The 15,051-nt window shown below is 42.1% G+C and overlaps 1 protein-coding gene across 2 annotated transcripts in view; it reads right to left on the bottom strand.

Moving 5' to 3' along the window:
• Positions 1 to 15,051, bottom strand: part of GLI3 (GLI family zinc finger 3) — a gene marked incomplete at both ends in the record, with an annotated part of 193,606 nt that overhangs the window by 89,221 nt on the left and 89,334 nt on the right. For both annotated transcript variants that reach the window (XM_080611187.1, XM_080611188.1), the window contains one exon: positions 4,915 to 5,020. In XM_080611187.1, the coding sequence (XP_080467313.1) occupies positions 4,915 to 5,020 (106 nt within the window). The remainder of the gene's footprint in view (positions 1 to 4,914; positions 5,021 to 15,051) is intronic.

Here is a 15,051-nt window from a genome sequence, read left to right as displayed (position 1 = left end):
AGACTAAAAGGATGAATGTTTCAGAACACGCATGGTGTAGCTTCTCATTCAGCCCGAACATTTTACCTTTCTGCTAGCTTACATGTGTTAACTGCTTGGAGACATACACAGGCCACCACGGTGGAGCCATTCCTGACATTGCCACCAGCCACCTCTGCAGGAGCATGCTTCCTTCACAGACTCATTAAATGGTGACTGGAAATATCAGGTTAGATGGCCTCCAAAGGCTAATCAACCCCACTGAAATGGACCAGATTGGGAGCAACCTATTAACACAACTCAGTAAAGGTGTGGTAGGAACAAAGGAACATCCACAAATGGTAGCTTCCTAAGCAGTCACAGTTAAATCCATCAGTAGAAGTTCGCCTCTGCCTGAGGAGCTTTTCTATGCTTTTTATTCATAAAAACTCTCATTCTGGCTAAGTAAAATTTTAAAAGTTGTGGGACTATAAAGTTATTTACTCTTGCACTGTGATAAAAATAGCCAGGACACCCTATTCTTCCTCTGCTCACTAACAACTCTCATTCCAACAAAGCCAACAAAGACACCAGGCAGCTGGATGAGTTAGCCAATAGTAAATACACAGTTTTGTTCTTGAGGAGTAAAAAGAAAATAGTATGCCCAAAGTATTACTTTATGTTCCAACAAATACCCTCATAGCAGCATGGTTTTAAATCACTGCACACCAACTGGGGAGGGCATCCCACTCTACTGGATGACCAGCAAATGTCAAGGATCAAAACATAGTTTAGCTTCAGTTTCTCCTTCAGTAGCTTACTTTAGAAATCAATTTTGAAAATTAAGGAAGAGCTAGACAAAAACAACAACAAAGAAGAACAAAGCAAGAAGTGGGATTAGTAAAGCCGTGCTTTTGGTATGTTTTAATTGTATGATGTTTAACAAGTAATTAAACTTGCTAGCGCAATGAAAAATAGCAATAATTAATTCTAGTTTACTGGGGTTTTTCTTAAAGCTAAGGTTCATGCCTTGAATTTGGAAAAGAAAATAATAAAAAAGGAATACACAAGCTCAGCTCCACTTACACTGTTAATATGTTGCCACCAAAGAACAACTCCAGTTTCATACATCTTCCCTGAAGTATAAACCAAAGATGTGCTGCAGAAATTCAAGGATAACTACACAGTCCTAACAAACAGATTTTGGTAACACAAAGTGACACATTTCAGTACATATTCATAAGGGTTGGGGGTTATTATTGGGCTGTAATTGCAGTTGTTCTAACACCTAATAAGCCATGGCTGGAAAAACAAAGGCAGGTTAATTTGTGATTTCCTCTACTCATTCAGAGGCAAATTAAGTGTCAAACAGCTAATACAGAACATATTTCATTTTATGAGATTTTAATTTAATTCTGCACCATATCGTTGATGCCTTAATGTAGGGTGGTTTATCTAAGAGGAAGAGCAATTTATAAACCTCTTTCAATTGAAATCTTTAATGATAGGATATGATAGCATAATTACAGCAACGCCTGCTAGTCCTACTATACATAAGCATCTGTCAGCAATTCCATCATAAACATAAACCCTTTTTTTAGAGGTTTATAGCTCAAATTACAAAATTTGGCTCCAGGCTTAAATTCGGGATACAACAGTTCTGCCCATCAGCAATTAAACTACAGGAATTATATATGGAAACACATATACCTCTTTTGAGCTGCAAGTACGTAAGAGCCCTGTAACACCTGAAAAATTTCTCCTTTCCCTTTCCTTTTTCACTTGGCCATTGTTCAAAGTTATGTGCACACATTGTAGGTATCACGCGGACAAGGCCCGTTCCATGCTTTTTGTGCACTTGTATTATACCTAAGCTAATTCCACTAAGGCTTGACAGGTTCTGGAACACATTTCTAAGAGCTTGGATAACTGGAATGATGTAATTTTTTTCCCCCTTTTTTTTTTCATTTATATTCCACACACACACATATTTGAGAGCATTACGAAGCTGAGGAGAAACCACCATACAATGAAATCATTGATAAAGCTGTGGGTAAACATTAGTACTCTGAGTGGTGTTCTTGCTACTTTATCTCAGAATTCTCAACTAACTTCCCATACCCAGTTCTTATTCCTTCTTGGATGTTTGTTAGGACAGCAGTTCAAGTAATGGCTCCAAATGATCCCAAATCTAACGTTCTTAAGTCATACCCACACCAGGCTCTGCAAAACTTGCAAGAAAACCGCTGGGTGTTTACCTCATACATGCATTAAAACGTAATTCTGGGAAGTGCAAAAGCGTAACAAAACCAACATCTACGAAGAAGCTGTTGGAGTCAGTGATCAGCTCCTCATTCCAATGGTGACACAAACCAAACGAGCAGAAGAATCAAAAGAATTTAATGGAAAATTCAACGGCTGGTATCAAGAAAATTTTGACTTTAAAGCTTGGACTGATATCAGAGTCTATTTTAAAGCAGCTGCCTGCAGTCATATCATATCACACTAAGATCTCCTCGCCTCTAACAAGCCTCTGCAGAGCCTGGCTGAATCATGGCTGTCCCGGGGGTGGGTGGGTACGGTGGGGAGTGAGGCGTACAGCGCACAGCACGTTTCCATAGAAGGGGCATTGATTTTGGCGTCAGAGGGGACTACCACTGAACACCAAGTGAGGCATTTTCAGCACCTTTTGTGCCTCTCAGAAATTCTGGCCCTTTCAGCAGCGTAGGCTGCTAGCCCAATCTCGCATAAAACAACAGAACAGTTTGGGTTGGAAGGGACCCTCAAAGGTCATCTCATCCAACCCTCCTGCAATGATACCTTCAACTAGATCAGGTTGCTCAGAACCACATCCAGCCCGGCCTTGAACATTTCCACCACCTCTCTGGGCGACCTGTGCCAGTGTTTTACCACCCTCGTTGTAAAGAATGTTTTCCTCACATCCAGCCTGAATCTCCCCTTTTAGTTTAAGCACATCACCCTTCATCCTATCGCAACAAGCCCTGCTAAAATGTTTCTCCCCATCTTTTTTACAGGCCCCTTTTAAGAACAGAATGGCCCCAGTAAGGTCTCACCAGAGCCTTCTCCAGGCTGAACAAGCCCAACTCTCTCAGCCTCTCCTCATACGAGAAGAGCTCCAGCCCCCTGAGCAACTTTCTGCCCTCCTCTGGACCCTCTGCAACAGGTCCATGCCTTTCCTGTGCTGAGGACTCCAGAGCTGGACACAGAATTGCAGGTGGGGCCTCACCAGAGCAGCGAAGAGGCATAGAATCCTCTCTCCTGACCTGCTGGTCATGCTCCTTTGGATGCAGCCCAAGATAGGATTCCCTACTGTCACCCGAAGTGGGGAACAGTGATCTACCCACCCAAAAGCCTTGCCTGCAGGCACAGGGTGTCATGGCATAGGCTGGGTTCATGGGGCTCAGGCTCCAGAGAGGGCTCAAGTACAGCCAAGTCAGGTCCCACATGGCACGGGATCCAGAAGCCTCCATGAAGACTCACAGGCAGTACCCAGCTTTTGGATGACAGTCCTTCTCTGATGTAGGTTAAAACACCTCCTGGGGCATCCTACCCCATCTGCCTTGCACCAAAGACAAAGACAAATTCGCCATTAACTTCAGAAGGAGCAAGATTACCCCCTCCAGCTCCCCAAAACATCCAGCAGAACATTCACTGCACCACAAAATCTAGGATGGCCGTATGCTGACTGCCACCTTCAGCTTAAAAACACTTTTAGCAGCAAATTTAAGCGTGTATTTGAATATATTTTACGATGTGGTTGACTGCGGTGTAAATAGCGATGCATCAGAGGAAATCTTGAGGAATAAATCACAAGTTTCTGTACTCTCTATAAATACCCACTTTTCCTCTAATGCCCGAGAAGACTGCAACACAGATTGATTACTTACCTCAAGGCAAATCTGCTCTGAAATTACAATGCAGTAATAGAAGACTGACCCAAAAAAACTGTGAGTAAAATATTGTGTGTGTACTTGGGCATGTAGTTAGGACTGTTAATATCAATTAATTCTGCTCACAGAGGAGGACTTGTTTTAAAACAACTTCATTTTTCTTCTGCATATATGTAATTACACAGCTGTAACTAATAGCCATAGCAAAGCAATCTGCCATCTAAACAACTAGCATTATTCTTCAAAGTATTACTCGTGCTTTTCTTCTTGTATTTTCTCAGTATGAGGGGTGATTAGTAGATATGATTAAATGTATGTAGCAAGCCTTTTAGCAAAGTACCAAGCCCCGCTTTTCGGCTTCATTTTTAACACCATATAGCAGTCTTCTGGACACAACTGTTTTATTCTGCAATGCTGATATCCGTCTCCCCACAAAGAATAAGATAATATTTATTTCTACAGGATTTCACCACTACCACCCTTTTCTAATGCACGTTATCACTGGTATTCATTTCTTTTATCTTTGTGTAAACCATGTGCTCTATCACATTTGCCATTTTGTTTGGGTGACATTCCCATCAATCAACCCATTGCCTGTGTGTGCACACAACAGGGACTAGGAAAATTTACCAAAAATTTCATTATGCTTCATAGCAGTCACTGGGAAAACAAAATTGTTGGCATGAGAGGGAATTTTAGCTGTGAAGAATCCCAAGCCTAATACAGACAAAATACATGTTTTGTCTGGCTGTATTTCACAGGGTTCAGCACTTTTTAATTTAGTATTTATAGAACAACAGCACACAGAATAAATGGCAGCAAAACACAGGTAACACTTGCCAGACATCTATCAGAACAGGAATTCCTCAGGAATCCAGCCTGGATTTTGCTTCATGAACAGATAACCTCAATGCTTTCCAGAAGTAAGTCTTGTCCTCCAGCAAGGCTGGCAAAGCACTCCAGAGGAATTGCTCTGAGCACCGCAAAGGTTCACATACTTGCCCATTCTTCCAGGCTGAAGCAAAGGGAACCATTGAATACTCACACATGCAGAGGAGGAATGGGAGATGGTTCGTAATGGTAGCGTCCCTCATGATGTCTCGCATCAATTGGTACAGGAGGGTGGAATGCTGGGAAGAGGTGAGGCGGATCTGGAAAAACAAGCAAGGTTCCCAGGTCTGAGTATCTCCAACAAATGTCTTTAAAAACAACATTCATAAGGACTACACAGACATTGAAAAACGTGTCAGCAGTGCCATGGCTGTTGGGTCACGTTCTCCTTCCCTGCTGCAGTCAGTCAGGTCTGTCCAAGAGGACAGTCTGGTCCACAGTGTTTGCATGAATATGTACTTACTAATTTCAATATTCTCTTTTCATAGCTTAAATGGAAAGGGACATAAAGAAGTCTTCAATAAATAATCATGTGCCCATATGGGAAGTGTCAGATCAAAAGGACCATAAAGCCTTTCATAAGCATTCCTGATTTATTTATTTTTTATTAAAACAAGAAAAAAAGAAATCGTCCCAGGACGAAAAGCCTAAGCAAAGAATACAATACAATAAAAACCCATTACGTCCTCAGAGATGTACACACAGTCCTGCAACAGAAAAAACTGAAGCGGCATAATGAGGTATTACTATCTGGAGTAAATCAGACAACGGAGTTAAAAGGAAACGAAGTTGGGAAAGGCCTTATTGGAGATGCTCAACTGTGTCACACGGATGGCCGCATCCAGAGGAATGTGCCTGAGGACAGGGGGGCTCATTTCACACATCACTCTTAGTGGGAAAGGTGTCGTCTTTGTCCCCATGCTGCAGTAAGCTCCCCTGCCCCATCTCCTCGAAGGCTTCCACAGGACAGTGGGTTTGCAGCTGCCAGGGCTCCTGCTCCCTGCTGTTCTGGGAGAGCCTCAGTAACAAGGCTGACAAAAGGGGGAATGTGCCCCTGCTGCCCCACAGGCTCTTCCCCCCCGCCCCACAGCAGCCCACCACTTCTGCAGCATGATTGCCTCCCGGCTTTGGAGGACACAAGGCACATGGACCACGGCTCTACCTATCAGCACACCCGTGTGACTTGTGTGCCCAAAAGAGGTTAGTGCCTATTTAGCTGCTCAAAAGCGATCCTGAGCATCTCCAGTGGCACAAAACAAACTGATCCTGCCCAATTATTACCCGATTGCCACTTTGGATGAAGTCATGTGTTTATCCCACACCAAATATTGAGGCGGACAGATATTCGGTCATGTCACAGATGAATTAAAATGCTTCTAGAAAGAAAGCTTTAGTTATGCCCTAGCAGTAAAACCAAGCCTATTTTGGGTTTTGCCTGCTGCATCCTGATGTTATCTTCTCCTTGCATTTCCTGCCTTTTCTATTCAGCAAAAATGCTATCCTCCTTTCAGATTATGTTATCTGCGAAAGCAGTTCCCTCACGCCAGCTAGAGATGGTTAAATACAAAAGCATTTTTCCCCTTGCTGTTTGTCAAAAGTTGGGTTGGTTGTTTTGAAGTGGGAGAAAGAACGAGAGGAACAAACCTCATGGCCCTGAGGGAGTAAATGGAGGAGATGGAGGGGAAATTGTGTAAATTTTGAGGGAAAATTCCCACTATTTCAGGAAAACCTGGAAACATTTGACACAGCCTGTTCAGTTGCATGGCTGGATTTTGTGAAACATCACCAGCATGTGATCAGCCACAGCACATTTCTGCCATTTACTGACTCACGGTTTAAGGCTCCGTCAATGAAAAAGAATTGTGGCTTACTACTAGCTTACAATAGCTTTAATTCTGGTTCTGCTGCACCAGCTGGACCTTGGCATGCAATCTACTGCAAGCTTCTCTAAAAGAAAAGGTGGGTCACAGATGACCAGGTACCCCTGTGAACACACCATCACTATCCGAGCGGAGGATGTTTGCTGCTACCTCCTGAAACACATTCCTCACAAGCCACCAAGGTGCAGAAGGGGGAAAAGGGGCATGAGAAGTGTGTTTTAGCACACCCTCCTGCCTGCCCTGTTCCATGCTTCACTGGTATGATAAGACCACATATTCTGTCACTCCTGTGCATGTCAGACAGTACAGGCTCCAGCGGTCAAAGCAAGCAATCCCACTGGGGATACCAAACCTCCTCACAGTCCCACCCTTACCCAGCCTGAGCACCTATCCATTAAAAGCAGTTCCAAGATTTATGTAGCAAGACACCATTCAACCCTCCTGAATGTGATTATCTACCTTTCCCTATCTGGGAAATAGAAAACGAGTATTAAAAGACCCAAAAGGGTATTCCCCTTTGTGGGGCCTACGTAACACAGAGCACCAAAAAGTTGTATTTATGGGATATAAATCTTCGAGAACACCTTTAAGAGTCCTCCCACATTAGGCTCCTTTGTGTATCTTGGTTGCATCTTGTTTGCAGTTTCCATCTGGGAAACAGCCGTACTCCATCACAGCACAGGGAGCTGTCTCCATCAGCCCTGCACCGACCAGAGCAGAGCTGCATATCAAAACCCAACATAATTATCCATCTCACAGTTTATTATTTACACATGAGCAATACAGCTGGTGAACATCATAACTCAAGTGTATGTGTAATAAGTTACCACACTGCAGCCATCTCCTGTTGCAACCCTTAAGAAAAACCACATGATGACTTTCCCAAAGTCAGGCTAAAACTGCTGAAGCAGAATAAAGTGCCACTAAACCTGGCTACCTCCTATTTATCATATAATTTCCTGACTGATGGTTCCACAAACCAGCTGCTAAGTGCTGTGTACTCCACTGTCAGCAGACTAACATGCTAAATGGGAGACAAGGAGAATAATGTGCACAACTAGTGGAGTCAATTTTACAGAGGGAATTCCAATTCTGCTGTGTTTGGGTCAGCCCTCAACACAGAGGCAGTAAATTCTACGTGCTTGGGGGTTCAAAACCACTCCACTTTGAAAAACATTGAATATTTATATGGAAAGACTCTTAGATCAAACAGAAATGTGCCAAAGCAGCCATCAGCCAGGGCTTCACTTGAAACTCCATAAAAATGTAATCGCTTGACATGTATTTATATGGAAATACACAGTAAAAAGTTTGCAAAGCAGTAACTCGGGCTGTAGCTAGTTTCACATTGCTTGTTCATAACCCACCCAGTAACTATTTCATTAAAGGCACCATCAGAATATTACAGTTACATTCTGCCACTATTATTTACGCTGCAGCAGAGTAAAGAATGAGACAGAGTGCTCACAGGACAGAATTGAATCTGGACCTACCTGACTCCTGGCTGTGAGAGATGCTTTATCTATCTAGAAAACCAGGGGGCAAGTTAGTGCCAAAGACAGGATACTCTAACAACCTCTTACGGTTTCTCATTCAAAGTGCAAAGACAAAACTCTCACCCTTAGCAAAGAGGAACTCCATTCACCAAAACGGATCAACAAACTAGCTTCCTATTCTGCTAGGAAAGCTATTTACTATCATTTGTAACTTCTTAAAACTTCTGGCTTAGTTGCAAAACACCACAACGTATGCCAGGCAGTTTTCTTATAGACATTCAAAGGAAAACATGGCTTTCTGGATCAATCCTTCAATTACACCTTTGCAAAGACTCCCTGACCTAAGTACAGGAGTCAAGACAGACAGATGCTGCTTATGTATTTGGAGCCCTCAGTTCCAATTCAGCAATAGTATCTGGTTCTTTGCTTGAATGTCACTACTTTCAAGAACTTGTAAGGATAAGTCAAGGCACTGGAACTTAAAGCACATTCCATGTGCGCTGCTGAACTTGGTAGATTGTGCTGCCTTCTGCATTCTCTGCTACCTACTACTGTAAGCTGCTTTTGGATGCTCTCCTGTCTCCTGCATAGCTAACAGGGTCTCCTCAAAACAAAATGGGAGATGCAACCGCCTGAAATGCTACAAACTCATCAGTTTTAGCACTGCCAGATTTTCTGGGAAATACGTCAATTTATGCTGACTTTTTGTTGTGCTGAATGTGCCTTTTTATTTCTTCTTCATGAACCTTTCTTGCCTTCTTAAAGAAAGTGAATAGGATCATCTGCCTCAAATTACAATCATTCCCATACAGGAAGAAAGAAGAGACCTACACTTGTTCCCTGAAAGTCAGCAGCCTCGGGCTCTACTGCAGCATCAAGGGAAAGAAACAGAGAAGCGACAGGTATGGTCCTTGCTGCTGAACAGCAAACCTGAAGTCTGATGAGATGCAGCAGGAAGCAGCAATTCACTGCATGACTTGGTGGAAAGGTACATGATGCCAGCTGGCTCAGTGGTGCTGTGCAGAACATGGAGACAACAACAAAAGAGGTTGGGCTGCTCCAAAGCTCACTGAAGCTAAGGATAACTTTTCTGTAGTCTCTCAAACAAGCTTTACTAAGTTAGGGTAAGTCAAACTTAGGGGACCACTACGCTTAGAAAGTTCACCTGTGGAGGTAAGGCTAGGAAAACACCCTGCCCTCAGCTAACCCACTTGCTCCAGCTCCCTGCGATCCCTGCCAAACCCTTGAGGAAGATGGCTGCTGAAATGACAGGCTGCATTTTTGAGTCCTCAAGAAAACATCTGCTACTGCTGAAAATGCCTGCATTGACCTGAACGCGCCTGGTGTGGCCCCAATGCCTGCACCTCTGTCCTGAGAGCAGGGCAGGCAAACCCAGGACTCAAGCCCAACGCGGGAAGCCCTCATCAGATTTGTCCTCAGGACGATCATCTTACCAAATTAAATGTCAGAACTGAGCCAAGAGCAAAACTCTGTCTCAGCTGTTACCTCATTTAAGGTGAAATCTCCTTCCCGCCTAAATTCACTGTGGTCTTGATGCTGAACTCGGTGGTACCAAGCTTTCACACCAGATGTAACAATATCAGGCAAAATATAGCCTCCTGCTAATGTCTTTTCAATACACAGAGCAGTTTTGAAGAGTTTGCCAGCAAACTTCTACACTTCCTTTGGTTCGTAAGCTGATCACCAGATGGGAATTTTCTAATATTCAGGTTTGCAGAGTCCCTAAGGGCACCACTGTTTCTTCACATACATTTGCTTCAACTGATCTGAACTTAATGGTATTGCAAGGTTTTATGGCAAGAACCAGGTTCCTTTTTGCCAAGCAGAGATCTTATTTTGGATTTCTCTTTAATTACAGCATGCATTATGGCTCAGTAAGAGCACATGTTGTCTTTGGGGGGGGTTTAGCTCTCTTTCAAAAAGGGGTGAGTTATGTTCTCTACGTACACTCATACAGAGGCTTTAATCAGGAAGAAAAATGACTGAGCCCCAGCCACACATGAATGCATGCACTAAACTTCGTGTGCTTTGAAGAGTCTCCCTATGGTGGCTGGGGTTTTGCTCCCTTCAGCGTGGCTGGCTGCCATCTGAAGCACTGCTTATTTGTAAGCTGATCATCCACTGATGTGCTACAGCCAGCTCTTAGGAGGCTTTTTGTGTTTGTGTGTGTCCCCATGTGTCCTTGCATGCACATGCACACTTTCAATGTGGCAACCATCGTGTTGACATGGATGTGACTACTCACCACCTGACTTCACAGAGGAAGAGATTTTAAGTAGGAAAAAGAAAAAGCCATGTAAAAATGAGAAGAAAAAAAAAAGGGGGGGGGGGAATAAATGGATAAAGCCAAGAAATGGACAGAGGGAGAGAGAGAAAAAGGATTTTTAATTGCAAAGCCCTCTCTGTTTCAATCACAGTAATGTTGAATGCGATAACATACAGTAGATAGAACACTTTCAGATAAAAACACAGTCTTCAATCAGATAACATCCCTCCATGTGTCTGTGTGTATTAATGATGATCAGACTTCCCTTCCCCACCCTCTGCTTGTGCTTGCACAGCCTATACACTACTGATCTTAAAAGTGAACCACAGGAGTTCCAGGCCAAACCTCACAAACTAGAGCACAGATCCAGCTCTGTGCCCCTTGTTGGCTGAAAAATAGTCTCTACCTTTGTAAAACCAAAAATGAAGATTTAGATCCCTGCCATCCATTTTACCACTTTTCAGTTTGTAAACTTAAACACCTTGTGGGAACATGTTTTATTGTTTTTAGTAGTTCCACAACAACCATTGTGCCAAACACAAGAAGGAGGAGCAGTTATCGGTGTGCTGGAACAAAAGTGGCTGGAAATGATTTCACCAGCTGGCACTGAGAGGTCTTTAATAGGCCAAATTTGCTGCAGGTATTGGCTAAATAACTGCTGGACTGATTTCAGTTTGAACGCTCTATTATTCCTCCCAGTCACTGCACCTCTGCTGCCTGAGGTGCAGGACTGCCTTCTGGAATACTAAACTCTACTTCCTCAAATCCATTCAACCAACACCAGAGCTCTCTGCTGTTTGTCCATCCAAAAAAGAGAAACAAAAAAGCTGTAAGAGACAGACTCGCAGGGTAATAAATATATTTATTGCACGTACAAAATACCTTGGAGTCTCAGAATCTTTTAAGAACATCATTTGTGATTCATCACAGCCCAGTGACTTAAAAATGACTGTTTCTACTGTGATGGACTCACTGGTAAGTGAAGAAAGGACTCCTTGTGCAGTCATGAACCTGCCCGATGAGTGGGGTGGGCACAGCACTGCCACCCCACATTCCCCCCAGGACATACACTTTTAGATCAGGAAAGCCAAGGCACTCCACCAGCACAGTCTGCAGGAGAACAAATAGGAAATTGCTGGAAATGCACCAGGAATATCCCACACCTCAGTAGCTTCTTCCACCTAAACAACACTGACTGCTTCACCCAATAAGCAACCTTAGAAAACCCTCATGAACATGAGCAATGGTTGCATGCAGCCCATGCTTTCAGAAGACAATGACAAGACACCTTAACCTCATCACACTGTTACTCAGAGGGAAAATTGTTTCCTCTGTCATAGCTGGCTCTTAGTTTGGCACAGCTCCTCTTTTTCATAACCTCTGGATCCTATGCAGCATTTCTTAACAAACTTAATAATGTGGTCTCTGTAGGAAAATGACAAATGGTCCTCTGCCAGGAAGCTGACAAAAGAAATCCCTCCCTCCACTACCTCCAATGGGCTCTGCAGTGAAAAAATAATTCAGCTTCTGCCTTGCAACACACTTGCTCTTGCTGTTTTGCTGCTGCTCCCCCTAACTTCTCATGCCACCACACATCAGTGCATCCTCCACTGCTTAAAAAATCCTCCCCTCCAGTAATGAGGGAAAACAAAACAAGCATCCATGTATAACGCTTAACAGCCCTAGACAAGTGGTTTCACCCAGCTGCTCTGGAATGCTTCTGGACTTGATGATCTTACAGGTCTTTTCCTACCTAGTTGATTCTATGATTCTAACTTTGATTACACATGTGTGGGAAGGATCAAGGCCAGGCTGGACGGGGCTTGGAGCAACTTAATCTAGTGGAAGGTGTCCCTGCCTGTGGCAGGGGGTTGGAACTGGATGATCTTTAAGGTCCCTTCCAAACCTAAATGTTCTATGATTCTATGATCTCATCCATAACATCTCCTCCTCCATGAGCAGCAACTGGATCAATAACCACAACATATACACAACTTATCCAAACCTATGTACACGTGCATACCCATTGCTGTAACACACAGCAAATTCCAGGGGCTGGAGGTGAGCTACAAGGTAGAAATTACAGAAATGAAAATATATGCAAGAAAAATTCTGATCCATGCTGGAGAGAACTAAAGGAGAAATCTCACAGCAAAGCTCTCTGCTCCAAACTACTTCTAAGCAGAGGTTTAAGGTGGGTTTCCTAACTAGAGGGAACAACGAGCTGCCACACAACAGACTGGTTATTCCCTATGGCTCAACAGAGGCATTCAAAAGCCCTGCTATCAGCTGCATGCATTAACTCAGCAATGACCAATACCTTTCAGGTCCAAACGTAAGTTTGGCTAAGGAGAGGTAACAAGGCTAGAAACTAGGAAAAAAAAACCTAGAAATATCTTTCTGTTGATGCTGATTTGGTGTGGGAACAAATAAAGACAAATCAGGTCGTTCAATGAGCTTTGGTGATATTCTTATCAGCACTGTGAGTCAGTCTGCAAACGTTACTTGTTTAAGGGATGCTCTGGAGACTTGCATACTCTTCTGTGTATCAGAATCATGTTTAAAAGCTATCTGAAAGGCCAAACCTCAGTTAGGTATCAGTAGAGTATGATGAAGATCACTGTAGCTAAAACAGATTTCCAGCAGCTGATGGTCTGGACCATAGGGTGAAAGACCTGGAAATAGGTTATACTTAGCAGCTTTGATGAGTAATTTATGGCATGATAGGAATTAGAGAGGGAAAAGTATAATTAGATCAATTATGCCTATTTTTAGATATTAAACCAGTTCAGATTCTATGGGATGCACAATCAGATGAACACTTGGAGAGATTTCTTTTTGCCTGCTGTTCAACCTGATTTTTTAAAGTTTCATCCAAATATTCATAATTATTATCTTCTCTCTGTACCATCCTTAGCAATTACTCTCCTTCTGTGGTGTTTACACTCTTCAAGCTCTTGCAGATGAGCAGACAGTTATCATGTGTGCCGTCAGGCCACTCGGTAGTATACATTTATTGCATCCTTTAATCTCTATGTTCATATTCTAAATTAATCAGTCACTTGGGTTTGCTCCCTGGGTTTCTTCCAGCTTGGGAGAGATATACAGTTGTCACCCTTGCACTCCAGGACATGAGGTTTTCATGTAGGCTGACATGACACCGTTCAGGAAGGGGAAGCCTTAGAAATTTATAATACAAATAACCTATTTCTGCAAATTCCTCTTTCCAGTACAGGTATGTGTTTCTTACACACAGTCTTAAATACCGCTACCTTTCATCTTCCAACTACGAGCGAGTGCCTTCACTATGTGGCAGTGACCTACCCTACTATTTCTAGTAAATATGGCACTACTCAAGCCAAGCAAAGGCAACACAAACTGACTCTTGATTATTACTTCTTGACATTGCTCAGTACTTGACTTTAAGCTGTTTTCTTCCTCCTTGTTCTCTGATCCTCTTCTCAGCTTCTTCAAGAGTTTCTTCCCTCTATTTCATTTTTATGCTTTGTGTTTCAGATCATTACTGAAGATGGAAACTATGGTAGGTTCCCTTAATTTGCCCTATTGACATGTGTTCTTAGTGCTCATTCAGCCTATGTTTGATAACGTCATATTGCCAATATTCCAGTCAATCTGAGTTACCTTGTTCTAGTCACGCTCTGAGGCAACTACTGTTAACAAAACTTGCCTCAGTCGAATTACATTACTTCCCTGTGCCCCAGCGATAACATGGAGGCATCCTTGCTGAGACACAGAACCTCTCCAGTGAAAAGTGCCAATAAAGAACAGTATTTTATCCACTATTTCTTTAAAAAGAGTGGTTTAATTACCTAAAACTGCTCATTCTTTACTCATCTCTCTAGGGTTTTGCTTATGATAATTTTTTTAAGCTTGTTTAGAGCAAACTTCTTTGTTTTGTATCACTTTATATATATATTAAATTAATATATATAATTATATATTAATATATAATATATAAATATTATATATTATTTTATTATATAAAATTTTTATTTTAATATATTTTTTATTTTTTATTTTAATATATTTTTTATTATTATTATTTTATATATTTTAATATATAAAATTTAATTATATATTTTATTATTTTATTATATGAAATATAAATATTATTAATATAGATATAATATATTATTATATTAATATATTAATTAATGTTATATATATTAATATATTAATAAGTATTTATATATATATATAAAGTATCAGCTTTAGATACAACCACGCTTTTTTCGGGTTTTTAGGATTATTGTTAAGATCCCCCCCATTTCCTTTTCCCCACCAAAGGCCTTTTTTCTCTACAGCATATGGGAAGTTCCTCACAAAGTCATATCAACACATTCACCGTCATCCCCTCTCGTTCTCTGCAGACACAGTTGCAGGATCTGGCCTATGTTTCTCCTGCTCTGCGAACTAAGTGTTGCTTACCAAAAGCAGCCAAGCCTTTACATCACCCACTTACAGCTAGCACCACCGCTATAAGTGGGTACCCCACTGAAACGGGATGAAGGGCACACATGTCAGATTACTTGTTTAAAAACACAAGTCAAAAAATCAGAGTCAACAGCCTCACCTCAACTAATGCTCATGGTCCTTCCACCCCCTGA

This window comes from Psittacula echo (assembly GCF_963264785.1).
Source record: "Psittacula echo genome assembly, chromosome: 2".
Lineage (NCBI taxonomy): Eukaryota > Metazoa > Chordata > Aves > Psittaciformes > Psittacidae > Psittacula > Psittacula echo.
This window is presented reverse-complemented; position numbering and strand designations above follow the sequence as displayed.